The 17,857-nt window shown below is 41.8% G+C and overlaps 1 protein-coding gene across 2 annotated transcripts in view; it reads left to right on the forward strand.

The window, feature by feature from the left end:
• COL6A6 (collagen type VI alpha 6 chain) overlaps window positions 1–17,857 on the forward strand; it is a 140,369-nt gene that overhangs the window by 30,822 nt on the left and 91,690 nt on the right. For both annotated transcript variants that reach the window (XM_032332854.1, XM_032332863.1), the window contains exons 2-8: window positions 712–810; window positions 3,041–3,637; window positions 4,727–5,347; window positions 6,441–7,001; window positions 8,262–8,819; window positions 11,136–11,711; window positions 14,241–14,810. In XM_032332854.1, the coding sequence (XP_032188745.1) occupies window positions 744–810; window positions 3,041–3,637; window positions 4,727–5,347; window positions 6,441–7,001; window positions 8,262–8,819; window positions 11,136–11,711; window positions 14,241–14,810 (3,550 nt within the window). In that variant the 5' untranslated portion in view covers window positions 712–743. The remainder of the gene's footprint in view (window positions 1–711; window positions 811–3,040; window positions 3,638–4,726; window positions 5,348–6,440; window positions 7,002–8,261; window positions 8,820–11,135; window positions 11,712–14,240; window positions 14,811–17,857) is intronic.

The following is a 17,857-nucleotide window of genomic DNA, read 5'->3' on the forward strand; positions in this document are numbered from 1 at the left end:
ATTTTCAGTATCTTTAATATTTTATTTAATTCTATGAAATAAGTAATTCTAGGGGGCCAAAAATGCTTTAGGTCAAAGTGGAATTGGAAAACCCTTGCCTCACACAGTTTTAGGTACTTGGAAGCAAGATTGAGCAAAATGAGTCATTTGGGAGGATCAAGATATTGAGATGGAAAATGGAGGGCACTACTTTTATGTCTTCCCTCAAATTTAGGGCTAAAGAGAAATGGTTAGCTTTTTAATTGTTTAGGAAAAGGAGAAAAACAAGGAGTTTTTACCACATCTAAAAATATGTACTGCTCAAATATGAAACACACCTACATGTTCATTACAAGTCAAGTCTTAGACTGTGTCCCAGCCATGAACTCTGAATTGTCTTGGCAGTGAGTGGACCCAGGGTAACACTAGGGTACACGGAAAATGACTAATAGAGACATGAAATGTTGTTGGAACTAGAATATATTTGGCTATCACCATTGACAATCCAAAATTTCATGTTTCTACAGGATCTTAGACCAGGAAAAATTTATATGATTGTGTAAATGTTTGTGGATCTTTTCCCCCAAGGTACTTCACAAATCAGAAACTCAGAGATTCTATGCCTTCTATTGCATCCAGTTTGCTATAAAATTTTGTGTGCTCTTAAGTGTAGGACTTTATTCCAAAATAATATCCACAACAATTTTAGGTGTTTATGTTTTTGTCTTTCAGATTTCAAGCTGGAGATTTTTTTAGGTCATATTATGAAAATGCTGCTGATTTTGTTCCTTATAATTATTTGTTCCCATGTCTCTATGAGCAAAGATCCCGGTAAGTTTAAAAAAAAAAAAAAAGAAAAGAAAAGAGGAGAATTATTTTCACCAAGTTTTGTAAAGGTGTGGATGGTAGCTCAATTTCTTTTTGATGTCAACCTCTTTTTCTTTATAGATCATTTGTTTCTGGACCTTATTCCAGATATGATATGAGAGCTGTTATTTGTCCTCAATTTCAACCCCTTTTAGGTCTGTTGGGAGTTTGCATCTCTTAATATTAGAGTCAGGCCTAGGAAATTTGGCATGTCTATTCCTAGCTCATTTGTGCCAAAACATTGTCTTAGTTAAGTATCCAGATTCTGCTCCAGTTTAAACTGTTTGCTTATTGTAAAGAAAGAGCTCTTGCTCTTTAGAGAAAGCTCCATTGCTGTATACTGTCTGTCAGTAATCTTTGCCTGGTGGACAAGAAGTCAAAATACTGGTGTACCCTTCACTGCCCCTCCCACCTCTATGTGGTGAGTTCTCATACCGGCCACTTCATGTCCAAGGCCAGCTATATTGGCTTTCACCGCTTTCTCAAGGACTCTGACCTTGGAAGCAAGTCAAGACCTTCTGAAGGGAGAAACTAGACATTGTTCTGTAAGCCTCTTCCTTTGCTATCTCACTATGCTTGATAAACTTTTTAAAGAGAAGCAGTGCTTTTTGCTCACTGTCCCATGGTTCAGACATGATGTCGGCCCATATCAGAACCTGAATCTATCTCATGTGCTAGTTGTCCACATTTCCTTTCTCCATGTGAGATGTGGGGTTTATTCATGAATAGAAAGGTCACTTTTGGTCACAAGTCAAGCCATCCTGGACAGGGCTCCCTTGACAGTCCTCATAGGGGTTCCAGCCTTCTCTTGGAAGACAATGTTAATTCACCCTCACTTATTTCTTCCCCTCAAGTCACTGCTGGCTATATGGTCATCCAAGGAGTCTCAAACTAGTTGAAAGTAGGTTCTTCAGAAGCTAGGAGAGAATATTATCCTCTGTGCCTTGGTCAGATTGCTGTCAAGGGAACAGAATCACATGGCGGGGGCGGGGGTTTGCCTATGCTGGTTTCCTAGCAATTGTAGACAGGAAGAGGATGAAGTTATTTTAATTTGATTAGAATTTATCTGGTAACCACTTCAGCTCATCAGAATCTGAGTGAGGAAGGACTGTAGATATTTCCTAGTTGAATCCACTCATTTTAAAGGTGAGGAACCAGAGGCCCAAGTATGTTGAATAGTTTGACAGAGCAGGTGGAGTTAGCTGATAACAAAGTCAGGACTCCTGTTCTTTGTTCCATTTCACCATATTTTCTTAAATCTGCACCATCAAATAGACCTTTCCTTCCCTTCCCCAGACAAGAAATGGATCTTCTACCAAAGTGGTGAGAACTCTGAATTCAAACCAGCAGATCACTACTAAACAACATTTTGTGCTTAAACCCAGTGTTTCCCTATCACATAAAAATCGAATTCTATATAGCTAACATTGAACCTGACATTGAATGAAGCCTTAAAAGTTCAATGAATCCTATATCCCTATATAAAAATTATGTTTTTAATAGGAACTAAAACCATAATCCCTTTCCTAGCTTAAGGCATTCTAGTTTCTATCAAGTTTTACTTACATAAGAAGATATCCACCAACAATAATGCCCATTCCTATGGTTCATCAAAAAATACTATAAAGAACTTTAAATTTGCCACAATTTTGTGATTATTAGATATTTTTTAAACTTCATCAATTTAACACTTGGGAATACAAAACTACTATGTATATAAGTTAATCAGATCACTGCTGCCTTGCTAAAAGAGGAATTACAATGAAAGAGTATCATTCAGATTTCTCCATTCTAACAAATTCAAAGCAATGCGATTCTCATTTAAAATTTTTATTCTCTTGATATTAATGGAGATCAAATTCTGAAAGCAAAAAAGAGGGGGGGAATGAATCAGTCACTAAATGTATAAAAACCCAGGATTTTTTACTTCTCTAAATTTATCTAATTAATTCCATACAAAATTGATGCTTAATTTGTGATGAGTTTAAATAAAAGGGTCTATGGAAGGAATCAGCCCAAGAACTAGATTTCTTTTCTTGGGAGAATGTGTAATTTCAGGTTATTATTTCCAGTTCATTGGAAAAGTATTAAAAATACAAATGAAGGAAAGTAGGATTTTCTACAAATGGTTGGCATTAAACAGGGTGGTAATTTCTAAAATTTTTTCTTTGTTTCTATGTTTCTGGGTTCGTAGGCCCTGAGTATGCAGACGTGGTGTTTCTGGTGGACAGCTCCGATCACCTGGGAACTAAGTCCTTCCCCTTTGTGAAAGCGTTCATCAACAAGATGATCAGCAGTCTGCCCATAGAGGCCCACAAGTACCGCGTGGCCCTGGCCCAGTACAGCGACCAGTTCCACAATGAGTTCCAGCTGAGCACCTTCAGGAGCAGGAACCCCATGCTGAACTACCTCAAGAAGAACTTCGGCTTCATGGGCGGCTCCCTGCGCATCGGCCACGCGCTCCAGGAGGCGCGAAGGACCTACTTCTCTGCGCAGGCTGGCGGAAGGGACAAGAAGCAGTTTCCCCCAGTTCTGGTGGTCCTGGCTTCCGCGGAGTCCGAGGATGACGTGGAAAAGGCCTCCAAAGCCCTGCGGGAAGATGGGGTGAGAATTGTGTCCGTGGGGCTGCACGGTGCTTCTGAGAAACAGCTGAAGGCCATGGCCACGGCTCAGTTTCATTTCAACCTCCGGTCGGTCAAGGACCTTGGCGCGTTTTCTCAAAACATGACACAGATCATCAAGGAAGCCACTCAGTACCGGGATGGAGCAGCGGATGACATTCTTGTGGAAGGTGGGTTTAGGGCACATGTATAGGAATGATTAAATGCTTTTGAAAAATCAATATGGAGAGAGGATTGTAAGGAGGAACACCCCCTCCCTCCAAAGCCTGGGCTTCTGTTGCTATGTAGTCTTATTACTGGTTCATTTGAAAGGTAAATGTGTTCTTAAATCATTGCCTGCTGAAACCACATAATGCAAGCTCAGAATGCTAGGGCTAGAAACAACTTCAGGTAAGCCAAACCCCTGCTTCTGCTGAGAGAAGCTTGCAAGGGATCATTTAATGTGACATGGCCCGGCCCACACCAGGCTGCAGTTGGATATTGGATAGATCAGGCTCCTGGATTCCCCAGGCCCTCGGTCCTACAACTGTATACTGCCTCCCTTCTGCAGCTCTTCTCTGGCTGAGCTTCCCTGTGTTCTGTTCCAACTCCAACCTGCTGTCCAGGTCTGTCCTCTTGTATTAACAAGGATGATGGGGTGTTTATGAACCTCATCCAAGTGAGGGGCAAGAGAGAGCCAGTAAAAAACAATTCGCTCAAACTGTACAAGTGTCAGTAAGTAACAGAGGAAACTGATATTATTGCCAGGTAGATCTGTTTGAACAAGACAGTAGAATTGTCTATTGATAATGGAGAATGCTTTTCTTGTTTATTCTAGGAAAACATGAATCCTCTTATTGAACTCTTCCCCAGATAAAATAATGCAAAGTGCAATTTTTAGTCCATTACAATACCTTAGGAATATCTGGACTCTACCTATTTAGTGATATTTTAATTACAATCACAGTAGCAGTTGTTCACAGAGCGAATTTTATGTATGGGGCCGTATGCTAAGCACATTATCACATGTGCTCTCTATCACAATTTCCTGAGATAAATGCTGTTTTCACAGATAAGGAAATTAAAGCTGGGAATTGAGCTTTGATCTTGGATTTGAATCTAGGACCTTGTGATCTCAGCTTCATGATCCTTTTGTGCATGGCATTTTTTCTTTAAAGGTGTAGCCAGATTCTGGTAGATGTTCTCCGTGCCTTATAATGCTGAGCAGGGATGCCAGACCTCCAGCTAAATTTGTGCCTGTTCTTTCTTTGTTCATACAGTTTGCCAAGGCCCGTCTGTGGCTGACGTGGTGTTCCTGTTAGATGTGTCGGTCAATGGCAGCCAGGAGAACTTTGACTACCTCAAGGAATTCCTGGAAGAGAGTGTATCTGCTCTTGACATAAAGGAAAACTGCATGAGGGTTGGCCTGGTGACCTACAGCAATGAGACGAAGGTGATAAATTCACTCAGCAAGGGCATAAATAAGTCAGAGGTTCTCCAGAATATACAGAATCTCTCTCCCCGGGCTGGGAAGGCTCACACAGGAGCTGCCATCAGAAAGATCAGGAAGGAAGTGTTCAGCGCACGCAATGGCAGTCGGAAGAATCAGGGGGTGCCCCAGATCGCCGTGCTGGTGACCCACAGACCCTCAGAGGATAACGTGACCAAGGCGGCCGTTAACCTCCGGCGCGAGGGCGTGACCATCTTCACCATGGGCATCGAGGGAGCCAGTGACAGCCAGCTGGAAAAGATCGCCTCTCACCCCGCCGAGCAGCATGTGTCCAAACTGAAAACCTTCTCCGACCTGGCTGCTCACAACCAGACGTTTCTGAAGAAGCTGCGGAACCAGATCACGCACACTGTCTCTGTTTTCTCCGAACGCACGGAAACTCTCAAATCCGGTAAAGTCCTTGGCTGAGAGAAAGGTGATTCAGAGCCTTTCTCTTTTCTCCTGTCGCTCAGGTATCCTAAATAGAGGACGGGTTGGCAGGGGGTGCTGTGGATAGGGAGAATAAGTTCCCGACTCCTTACCTTCGCTTACTCATACGAAGTGTAACCTGGGGGCGAAGGGAAGCCGTTGAGGTCCTGGGATGGGGAGGAGGGACTTCCTTTTTTACGTGGTCTCATGTGCAGCTTTACCAGGATTCTCTATGACTTCTAAACATCCCAGAATGCCATCCTTTGTTATTCAACTGCCTTTTACTTTTTCTTTTTTCTCCTTTGCCTCTCCCGTTCCCCTGCTCTTTCCTATACTGTTTTCTTTTTGAACTTTTCTCTCCTTTCTTCCCACCATCCTTGAATTCCAACTTGGAAAAGAAACCGGAAGCATGATTTGGTTTGAGGACAGAGTGGTTTGCTGTGAGGGGCTATTCTGCTATCTGTGAGTTTGGAGAGACGGAGAGTGATGCATTTTAAATATTTCATATATAGACATGCGTACTATGTAATTGATGTGTGCCTTTATATGTAGACATCAACAAATAGTTCTAGCATGTTTACTATCAAAGTGTCCTTGTTCTATGCAAATAAGGCCCCTGACAATACCTCTAGGTTTGTGAATTGGCTAGGAGTAGATGGGGAGTCCATAGTGTGTGTAAGTTTTCAAAAAAGAAAACTCGTTGGTCCACAATATCCCATTAAAGACCTCTGTTTCCCAGCATATCACTTGCCTGCTTGCTAAGCTGTTATTCACTAATGGGGAAAGTGACTTGTAAAAATCATCTTCAAGTTTTCTTTCTCATCTTTTATTGTGTCCAGATTTGCTCTAATTCATGGCAGAGAACTATTCAAATAGTCTTAAACTGTCAGAAGCAATTCATTTGGCCCCAGTAATGCTATGATTTCCCTCCATTAGGCTAGCAGTATCTTTTATGCCTAGAAGCTGTTTTCCATTTTTCTGTCTGAAGACGCTTCCATTGTTCTGCTTCCCATCTATCCCCAGTCCTTCTTCACACTTGCCTCTGGGCCACAGCCAACTGTACGGTTCCATTTTAGGTTGTGTGGATACTGAAGAAGCAGACATTTACCTTCTCATCGATGGCTCTGGAAGCACCCAGGCCACAGACTTCCACGAAATGAAGACCTTCCTGTCTGAGGTGGTAGGGATGTTCAACATTGCTCCCCAAAAGGTTCGGGTTGGGGCTGTCCAGTACGCTGACAGCTGGGACTTGGAATTTGAGATCAATAAATACACTAACAAGCACGACTTGGGAAAGGCCATCGAGAACATCCGGCAGATGGGTGGGAACACAAATACAGGTGCAGCCCTGAATTTCACACTAGGGCTCTTGCAAAAAGCAAAGAAGCAGCGAGGAAACCGAGTGCCCTGTCATCTTGTTGTCTTGACCAATGGCATGTCCAAGGATAGCATCTTGGAGCCTGCGAACAGACTGAGAGAAGAGCTCATTCGTGTTTATGCCATTGGGGTCAAGGAGGCCAACCAAACACAGCTGCGAGAAATTGCAGGCGAGGAAAAGAGGGTATACTATGTGCATGACTTCGATGCTTTGAAAGACATAAGAAACCAAGTTGTTCAAGAAATCTGTGCTGAAGAAGGTAGGGGACATGGTGGCTTCGCCTTTTGATTTCAGCTCCTAAATTACCTTCCTGCAGTATGACATCCCAGGCTTAGAGAAACAGCGTGAATTTCTAAGTCAAGGTTTGTTGACTTGTGTAGCTACGTTTGTTCTCCAGAGAAAAACTAGGAGCCCATTATAATGTTGTTCTAATTAATATCAGAAGCATACAAAAGATGTTTGGAGGCGTTCTCCTTAGTAAATATCAGTTAGCCTCTTCCCACAAATCCCTGCTGGGATAGACCTATAATTAGACACCACAAATGATTTCTGATTTTGAAGGAGCAGCTCGGGTTATTTAAATTGCTTTTTTTTTTTAATTTTTGTAAATTTTTTATAAACATATATTTTTATTTTATCCCCAGGGGTACAGGTCTGTGAATTGCCAGGTTTACACACTTCACAGCACTCACCAAAGCACATACCCTCCCCAGTGTCCATAACCCCACGCCCCTTCTCCCAACCCCCCTCCCCCCAGCAACCCTCAGTTTGTTTTGTGAGATTAAGAGTCACTTATGGTTTGTCTCCCTCCCAACCCCATCTTGTTTCATTTATTCTTCTCCTACCCCCTTAAGCCCCCATGTTGCATCACCACTTCCTCATATCAGGGAGATCATATGGTAGTTGTCTTTCTCCGCTTGACTTATTTCACTAAGCATGATATGCTCTAGTTCCATCCACGTTGTCGCAAATGGCAAGATTTCATTTCTTTTTAATTGTCTTTTAATAAAACTTTTATGAAACCTTTTACAACTGTATCAGTAGTCTTCAGCTGGGGGTGATTTTTGCCCCTTGGGGGATACTTGCAATATCTAGAGAAATTTTTGGTTGTCATAACTGAATGACAGACATAGTTTGAATGTTATGATGATGACATAGTTGCGAATGACTATGAATGACAGTAGATGCTCCTGGCATTTAACAGGTAGAGGTCGGGATGCCACTAAGTGTCCGTGCATTATAGGATACTGTAGGAATGCTCTCCACAGTAAAAATGATCCAGCCCACATTGCCAATAGTGCTTAAGTTAAGATATCATGAATCATATATTAATAACAAATAACAAATAGAGTTGTCTCATTTTTATTGCCTTCAGTGCTTTATTCACTTGCTAGCAATCCTTTCCAAGCTCACACTTAACTTCAATATAGAATTATTTGTCTTTTGGATTTTCTTGTTTACCCTTAACCTTTTTTACCTGAAGCTACCTTGAATAAGTGTCTTGCCTTCTCCCCTACAGCCTGCAAAGAGATGAAAGCAGACATCATGTTTCTGGTGGACAGTTCTGGCAGTATAGGACTTGAAAACTTCATCAAAATGAAAACATTTATGAAAAACCTGGTGAGCAAATCTCAGATTGGGGCAGATCGGGTACAAATCGGCGTAGTCCAGTTCAGCGACGTCAATAAGGAGGAATTTCAGCTCAACAGATATATGTCCCAAAATGAAATTTCAGATGCAATAGACCGGATGACTCACATTGGAGAAACGACCTTGACTGGTAGTGCCCTGACCTTTGTGTCTCAGTACTTCAGCCCTGCTAAGGGGGCCCGGCCCAATGTCAGGAGGTTTCTCATCCTCATCACTGACGGTGAAGCTCAGGATATAGTGAAGGACCCAGCACTAGCACTTCGACAAGAAGGCATAATTATCTACTCAGTGGGGGTATTTGGTTCCAATGTCACCCAGCTCGAGGAAATCAGCGGGAGGCCCGAGATGGTATTCTATGTTGAGAACTTTGATATTCTGCAGCACATTGAAGATGACCTTGTTTTTGGAATATGCAGCCCCCGGGAAGGTAGGTGTGGGTGTATGCACTAACGGGATGATCCAAACGTATGCCCACATTAGCCATTCTGTCTGGAATTAAGTAGACTGTTTGAACATTGCAAACTGTTTGAACATTGCAAACTTTGTGTTTAGTTGAAATGTTCATCCTAGTGGGTTTAGACCTACATATAAAAAATGCACCTTTCCTCAACAGAACTGTCGCATTTATACAGAACAATTTTGGTCCGCCTAGGTCGTTTCTCGTTTGTAGACAGAGAGCACGAAGGCGATATCGTAGGTCTGGTTCCCTGGAAGCAGGAGCTGCATCAGGGGTTCTTACGGAAGTGACTTGTTGAAGAGGCATTTCCAGAAGAGGTGTAAGGGATGCAGGATAGGGCACACGTTAAGCGCTAAGCAAAGAAGTGGTCTCAGCTAGAGTATAGCTTCAACCCGATCCCCTTGGGAACCCTAAGCATGAATTATACCACAGAGTCTGCCCACCTGGAGGCAAGGGGCCAGCATCCTATAACCTGTGTCCTTGGGCCCCATGTGAGGCAAGCGGTACAAAAGCATAACCTGGGCAAGGTGGCTCCCCTTTGACCTGACGTCCAATGTAGACATTTGTTTTACAATATTTGAAAATGAATACTTCCATAAACTGAGATGATGTTGGTATAAACACTGTGATATTAAATCCTATAAAAGAGGAGTATAGTATAGGAACTTGAACCATGGATGCCTCAAAGGAAGTAAATAGTAGAGTCCCTGTCCTCCTTCCATGAAACTGCAGAGTCATGCAAATGATGAAACAGGTTCAGTAGAGGGAAGGGACGGATTTGCACTGTGATACATGGGGTCTGATGACAGAAGCATTCCGGAAAATCTCTACAAAAGACATGGATCTTAATGGAGTTTTGAGGAAAGAGAGGAACCCTAATTTGCAAGGAATAGTTCTGTTCATTTTCCACTGGAAGTTTTGGTGATTGTAGTCTGTGCTGGATTGTGTTTCCTGATAATTCTACCCAGAACAAATCTGAACTCTTCAAAGTGTGCCAACACTAAGAATCCACACCCCCCACCCCCAGCCAGCTCAGTCCCTTGGGTAATCCAGGCAGGCTTCTGAGGGCAGCAAAAACCCAGAGAGATGTAATGTCTTCTTTTGTGGAACCAGCCTTTCTTTTCTTATTTTTTTTATTATGTTCAGTTAGCTCCTGTATAGCACAGAATTAGTCCTTGATGCAGCGATCAGTGATTCGTTAGATAAGTATAACACCCAGGGTTCAGCACAGCACATGCCTTCCTCAATATCCATCACTGGCTTTTCTTGAGAATTCACTTTATGGCTATGGACAACGTGGCCTCTAGTCAGTGGGGTAAGTACATTGGTTCTAGAGTTTTTAACAGCCCTGCCATGTAGCAAGCAGGTGGCTGGCAGAGGAAGGAAATAGGGTGAGCCTCTAGGAAGGTGGCTACTCTGTTACCATTCCTTTTCTCCAGAACCAATGAGTTAACTTTTGGAACATAACTTTCCAAGGCCCCTAGAGGGATTGTGCTACATATGGACTAAATCATTAACCAACTGACATTCCACTTCTCCAGAATGAATGAGTTGGAATTTGGAACTCTGTACTTTTAGATAGAATATATTATACACACACGGATTAAGTATTAATGGGGTCTTCCCTGCTTTACTTTTTCATGCCATTGACCCAAAGTTTGAAAAGTGAACAGGCATGTCATGCCAGAACCACTGAGTTAGGCCAAGTGTGAATTGGGCTTATTTCTAGGATAAGACCCAACAATGAAAGGAGATAATGTTCAGGAAAGTTAAAAAGGGAGAGCATGTAACCTTGAAGAATGAGCTATCATAAAACTGTGAAAAAATATACAGTGTTGCCAAATTCATTTTCATGTGGTCATTTCCCGAAGGTTTATCTTAAGAATAAAATCTTGATGCTGGGCTTAAAAAAAAGAAAAAAAAAAAAACATGAATCTGTGTAAATGAAAGCACATGTTGAAGAAACTATTTATACAGGAGAATTTCTGCAGAATGCTATTTTTTCCTTTTTAGTCCAAAGCATTTGAAGTGTTTATTCCTATGATCCTGTGACTACTTCCCCCTACAGTGTGCTTCATGTCTGCCTTGTCCTAAGTTTTACCTGACTATTTCTACATACTGGCAGCATGAACGTATGTGTATTGTCCTGTTACCCAGGACATTCTCATGTTCAGCTTGATCCCGTGCAGAGTACACCTTGGCAATGGAAAAAAACAGATGTGGACAGAAGAGTCTCCCATGATCTCCAAAGCTAATCTTATGTGGTTTTCTTTTTTCCTCTTTTAGAATGCAAGCGGATTGAAGTTTTGGATGTTGTGTTTGTAATTGACAGCTCTGGAAGCATTGACCATGATGAATATAATATCATGAAAGACTTTATGGTTGACTTGGTGAAAAAAGCTGACGTTGGCAAGAATCAGGTCCGGTTTGGGGCACTGAAGTATGCTGATGACCCAGAGGTGCTGTTTTATCTGGGTGACCTTGGCACAAAATGGGAGGTGATTTCGGTGCTTCAGAAGGACCAGCCCATGGGGGGCAACACTTACACTGCTGAGGCCTTAGGCTTCTCAGACCACATGTTCACTGAAGCCAGGGGCAGCCGTCTGCAGAAAGGGGTCCCCCAAGTCCTCATTGTGATCACTGATGGGGAATCCCATGATGCAGATAAGCTCAATGCCACAGCCAAGGCCTTGAGGGACAAAGGCATTCTTGTCTTGGCCGTGGGGATTGCTGGTGCCAATCCTGTGGAGTTGCTAGCCATGGCAGGATCGAGTGACAAGTACTTTTTTGTGGAGACGTTTGGAGGCCTGAAGGGAATATTTTCAGATGTGTCAGCCAGTGTATGTAACTCTTCGAAAGTAGGTAAGTTTTGTCCATTAAACTTGTCTTAATTATCAGCAGAGGTCCAAGTGAGGGAGAAACCAAAACAATAGCTGGTCAAAGCAAGTTCTCCAGAGAGGAAATGGAGAAGCACCCATGGTCCTAGAACTTCCCACTGTTAGAGAATCTCAGGGTGGGGAGGATCTCAAGGACATTTATTTCATCTGGCCTCCTCCCCAAAGAGGAATACCTCGTACAGTTTTGCTGCTCATTGCCTAAACTCTTCTAATCATGGGGGATTCACCATTTTTGAGCAGGCTTTGTTTCTCAGAACACAAAGTTCTTTACCTTTCCACTCACTAGTTCTTCCTCCTGCTTTTCACACAAGAAATCCAATTCCACTTCTTCCTAAGAACCAGCAGTCATTGCCTGAAGCCTTCTCTCCTGCCAGCTGGAAGATCCCAGTCCCTTTGCTTATTATCAACAGAAGCTTGTTTAAAACATGGGGCCCAATACAAAACACACTTTGAGACTGATGTTTCTAGAACAGAGCACAGTGGACTTCCTTTGCCCAATGTTTCTGGTTCATGGCTAGGGATTACATTGCCACATTTATGTGTGAATGTGGTCATTCATTCACTTATTCAGCTGCCACTCTACACCTTTGTTTTTAAAGGAAGACTATGGTCTATTAAAAAAAAAAATTCCTGGGGCATCTGGGTGGCTCAGTAAGTATCTGCCTTCGGCTCAGTTCATGATCCCAGGGTCCTGCAGGGAGCCTGCTTCTCCCTCTCCCTCTGCCTGCTGTTCTGCCTGCTTGTGCTTTTTATCTGTCAAATAAATAAAATCTTTTTAAAAAAAATTCCTTATTATTTTTTATTTAAGGTGTTTTATTAAAAATACTAAGTATTATTAGATGAATTGCTATTAATCCAGGTTTCCAAGATCTTTAGCATGTTCCTTTTTTTTTTTTTTTAATTTTTATTTTTTATAAACATATGTTTTTATCCCCAGGGGTACAGGTGTGTGAATCACCAGGTTTACACACTTCACAGCACTCACCAAAGCACATACCCTCCCCAGTGTCCATAATCCCACCCCCTTCTCCCAAACCCCCTCCCCCCAGCAACTCTCAGTTTGTTTTGTGAGATTAAGAGTCACTTATGGTTTGTCTCCCTCCCAATAAATGAAGCATAGTTCCTTTTAAAAATTATTTGACTCTTTTGGATTTCCTATGCCTTGCCTCCTTAGAAGACCCTAATCTAACCCTATCTATTTCTTTCATAAAACTAATGAAATCTGTCTGGGTCTTTCTGAAAACTGGGAGAACTCTTAGCTTCTGTTGGCTAGTGCCTAAAATTTGATTTGTCCTTTTAAGCCTACTGCAGGAAGTTGACCTTGAATTTTTGTATTAAAAGGTCTCCCTTGGTGAACCATGAGAGACTGTGGACTCTGAGAAACACCCTGGGGGTTTTGGAGTGGAGGGGGATGGGGCATTGGGTGAGCCTATTGGTGGGTATTAAAGAGGGCTCCTATTGCAAGGAGCACTGGGTGTGGTGCATAAACAATGAATCTTGGAACACTGAAAAAATAAAGTTAAAAAATATAAAGGTCTCCTTGGGTGTGCTTTAAAAAAAAAAAAAACTGCTTTATCTCTCTTATTTGAAACAGGAATTTAATGAGTTAACTGGTTCCTAAGGATCTATTTATCATATTTCTCTTTATCTCTTCCCTGCTTATCTTGACTGAAGGAATCTCAGATACCTTTAATCTTAGGCTAACTAGAATTAACTATGTTAAGTCAATGGTGAAATCTCTGGGGGAATTCAAGGAAATGATAATGCTTACCAGAAGGCTAAGGGAATACACAGGAGCAAGTTCCAAGCATAACTCATTCATTGGCAGTGGTCTTTTCATATTCTTTTTGTTTTGTATTTGTTGTATTAATAAAAAGGAAGCCTCTCTAAACTATATTGCATTGCCAAAAAATATTTTTATTAAGTACATATTTCTGCCTATATGCATCAGAAAGGGAGCTGAAAAAGAGGGAAACAGATAAGATACAGGCTGGAAGGCATGATTTGAAAACCTCAGTTTGCCCTAATAGTAATCAGGAAAGTATTGATTGGCTCACCTAGCCAGGGAGGCCAGGTGAATCATACAGACCATCTGTCTTTTTAAGTCCCTAAGTGGATATGTGCTATTTTGTTTTCTCTTGCTGTGCTTCTACTAGCACTGGGCTTTCTGAAAGGGTTAAGGCTACATGGCAGGTAAGAGCGAGTTTACCATGGTGCCACTCTTATTTCTCTAGCCTCTTGGAAAAGAAAATGGTATAAGACCAAATGGAAATCCCAAGAAAGGCAGAAAGGGATACGTGAGTTGTTTGTGCCTTTATCAACTGACTGTTTTTATTTCCTCTCCACTAATGTGACCACTGGATGGCATAGGATAAGAAGCCGTCTTCACAAATCTCATTTCTATATAGCTACAAGCACATAATCTGCACTTGCCAGGTTTCAGAAAAAATAATCTGATTTTTGTTGTTGTTACTCCCTTTCCTCTTCTTTGTAGATTGTGAAATTGAAAAAGTAGATCTTGTGTTTCTCATGGATGGTTCAAATAGCATTCATCCAGATGACTTCAAGAAGATGAAGGAATTCTTGGCATCTGTTGTTCAAGACTTTGATGTCAGTATCAACAGAGTACGTATAGGTGTTGCCCAGTTTAGCCATACCTATCGGCCAGAATTTCCACTGGGAAATTTCATAGGCAAGAAGGAGATCTCATTTCAGATCGAAAACATCCAGCAGATCTTTGGATACACGCACATTGGTGCTGCACTCCGGCAGGTGGGGCATTACTTCCGGCCAGACATGGGCAGCCGGATAAATGCAGGTACCCCGCAGGTGTTGCTGGTCCTCACGGATGGCCAGTCCCAAGATGAGGTGGCCCAGGCCGCTGAAGACCTGAGACACAGAGGCATTGACATTTACTCTGTGGGCATTGGAGATGTGGATGATCAACAGCTCATTCAGATCACCGGGACTGCAGATAAAAAACTGACGGTCCATAACTTTGATGAACTGACAAAGGTCAAGAAAAGGATAGTTCGAAACATCTGTACCACAGGGGGTGAGAGCAGTAAGTATTTAATGTGTCCTTCATATTTTTTCCTTCCTTGTCTTTGCTGACATTTTCCTCCAGCTCTGTTTACATCCCCAGGGTCTGGTAGGAGAATTTAGATTTACGCCTCTGGATTTAAGATTGAACTTTTCACAGTCATCAAGTATTTTTTTGTGACTTGTGGACTGAAAAAAATCAGGACATCTGAGAACCTTTTGTCTCGCACACCACCCCCCTACCCCCGCCCCCTAGAGTACATGCCCCTTTGCAAATGGGAATGTTGTTGCACAAGGAAGAGGCCATTGTTTACAATTTCATTGGTTTCATAAGTTGGAGACTATGTCTCAAAGAAGTAAACTATTTGGCAGGTTTTGGTTGTCTGGCAAAAGGACCTCAGTCTGCCAAGGGCTGTGGTACAGGTGTATAGAAAACGAACAACCTTGAGAATTATATTATGAAAATTTTTGCTGCAAAAGTTAGTAAATACCTTCTTAAAAGTTAGTCTATTTTGACATTTTCCAACAGATGGAAGAAAAGATCTTGAAAGAAGGATTTTTTTTTCTATTTTTGCAGATGTGCCCAATGGGCTGACTGTGGTTCTGTGTAACTATCTATGGTAAATAGAAACTCTAGATTTTTACCAGGAAAAGGAAAGCTATCTAGTTGCTAGGTGGCAGCTCTGGAGATAGATAGCCTAGGTATGCATCCTTATTTGATGGCCATTTTTTTCTTGGACAAGTTGCTTAACTTCTCTAAGTTTAATTTTCTCATCTATAAAATGTGAGCAGTAGCTTCACCTAGTTCAAAAGATCATTGTCAAGATTAAATGAGAAAATGCGTATTTAATCTTTATAATTACATCCCAGATGTCATGCTTACTCAACATAAAGTTATTCATTTTTGTCTACCACTGATCCATTAAATTTATTCATGGGGGCCAGCTCTTCCTTTGCCCCTAGTCACTTTCAGGAAATAAGTGAACCTTTTCTTGGTGATTAGTATATCCATCGAACAGTAACCATTAAAACTAAAAACATCATTCAAGGTTATTTCACTTTCCCAGCTTCCCACAGTCTGCTCACCAGCCATGACAAAGGAGGTGCCACATGGTTGGCATTTTACCCATTGTGGCCCACCTATCACTTCTACCCCCTTCTCCCATGCCCCACCCTCTTGTTCTTAGCCAAGTTTTCTGGCTTCTCCAAAGTAGGCTGGGGAAGAGAGAAGGCTAAAGAAGCACACAAAAGTTCTTACTTGATGATGCTCGTCAAGAATTGGTTTTCTGTGACAATAGCCTATATCTAAATCTGGGTCCATTCATGGGTCTTCCAAAGACTTTCCCTCCTGCCCTCCACCACCTCTACCTCCATCCAAAGCACATTTGTCATGGGATCTCTCAACCATAGTTCCTCTGAGAGAGGTAAACACGTCTCAGTTCAGATGTTCCCTTCTGCTTTCTTCAGTCTCTGGGCATTTGGTGATGTCTGCAGCTTTATTCTGTTGCCATCTCTTTGGCCCTCCAGTTAGCCTTTTTTGACAGGAGATCAAAAGAGTCCACAGTGGCTCCTTCTTTCATGTGGGCATATCAGCTCCAGGGGAAACAATTACGTATCAGTTGCCCCAGTAAATACTAGAAGTTACAGCCTCTCAATGTGGTCACCTCTCTTGCAGAGAGAGCAGTGTGCCATCCTGTGACACATTCTGTAGAATTTCTAGGCTTGCCTCATCTCTGAATACTCTCTTAAAGCTTCTCTTATCTGACTTAAAGAGGAAATTACCTCCTTTCCTTCTACATATATGTGTGTGGGCAGGTGAGACACCTCCCAACACATCAACAGTTCTCTCCCCCCAAACACTCTTCTAAACTGTAGGTTCAAACCCTTTATAAGACCTGATGTACAAGCTAAGGGTTAAGAGTCTTGTCATTGATTAGGGACTGTTGTCTTCATGAACCCTGCTTCATGATATCCTCATACTTTGGAATGTCTGGTGACTTCAGCCAAACCTTCCACATTAATTTCCTGTTTCACATGAAATACCCATTTCCAATTATTAGGCAGAAAATGATCTTGGAACCATCTAGTCTCTTCTTGAGAGACTGAAAGAAAACCATGTAGAAAGTTAAAACGAGGAGTGTGCACTCCCATGTAGTAAGTTATCTTTAAAGGAAATAGTCATGAATGTAAAAATAAATAAACAGAAATACTCTATATTAAGATAAACTTGAAGTTATTACTGCAGTAAACAAGAATGTGAGGACTTTGTAGCTGAGCTGCGGGCCGAGGCCTAAAGAGACTGGAATGGATACTGAGAAAGCTCCAAAGGCATGCGCAGATGTACTAGAGAATACCAGTTCTTCTTAAGCTACAACTGCCCCCCCCACACACCCCAGTCCAGGAATTCCAGTAGTTGGGTATGATTTAAAGCAAATCAGACTTAGAACCTAAATGTCTAGCTTTGCTTCTTATTAAAATAGGCATAACTTTGGAGAAGTCACTCTCCTTTCTTCTCCATTTATGAAGTTAATCATCTGTTTTTCTGACTGTATACTATGATTCAATGTTTTAAAAGGACGATCAGCTGCATTGAGATATGAGGGAAGTGACTAAGAATCAGTGTTTCCTGAGCATCGAGGAAGGGGGTCGAGCATGCATCATCTGGTTAAATTCTCTCAAAACCCCATGTGGTTTTTATTTCTATTCCCACTTATAGTGAAGAAACTAGGGTTCAGAGGAATATTGGTAACCTGGCCCAGATCCTACAGGAAGTACCAGATAACAAATTTTGAAACCTAGGTCTGTCTGACACCAACCCTTTTTTTGGTCATTTAGTTAAGCTGCCTAGTTTCTTGATACAGTTGTTGTCTGGGTTATCTTATGCTAATGTTATAAAGGACTAGTGTCTAAGTGTTGTGCTTCACTAATTAATAGCTGAACTTAAGACCTCATAAGTTTGCATCTTGAAATTGTTCCCATAAGCTGCTTCCCACTAAGGAAACCACTTGCTGCAGAGCTATGACTTCTGATGCTACAATCTAGTAAGCAAACTTGTAACCTGCATGACCT

Source organism: Mustela erminea, chromosome 1 (genome assembly GCF_009829155.1).
Source record: "Mustela erminea isolate mMusErm1 chromosome 1, mMusErm1.Pri, whole genome shotgun sequence".
NCBI classification, from domain to species: domain Eukaryota; kingdom Metazoa; phylum Chordata; class Mammalia; order Carnivora; family Mustelidae; genus Mustela; species Mustela erminea.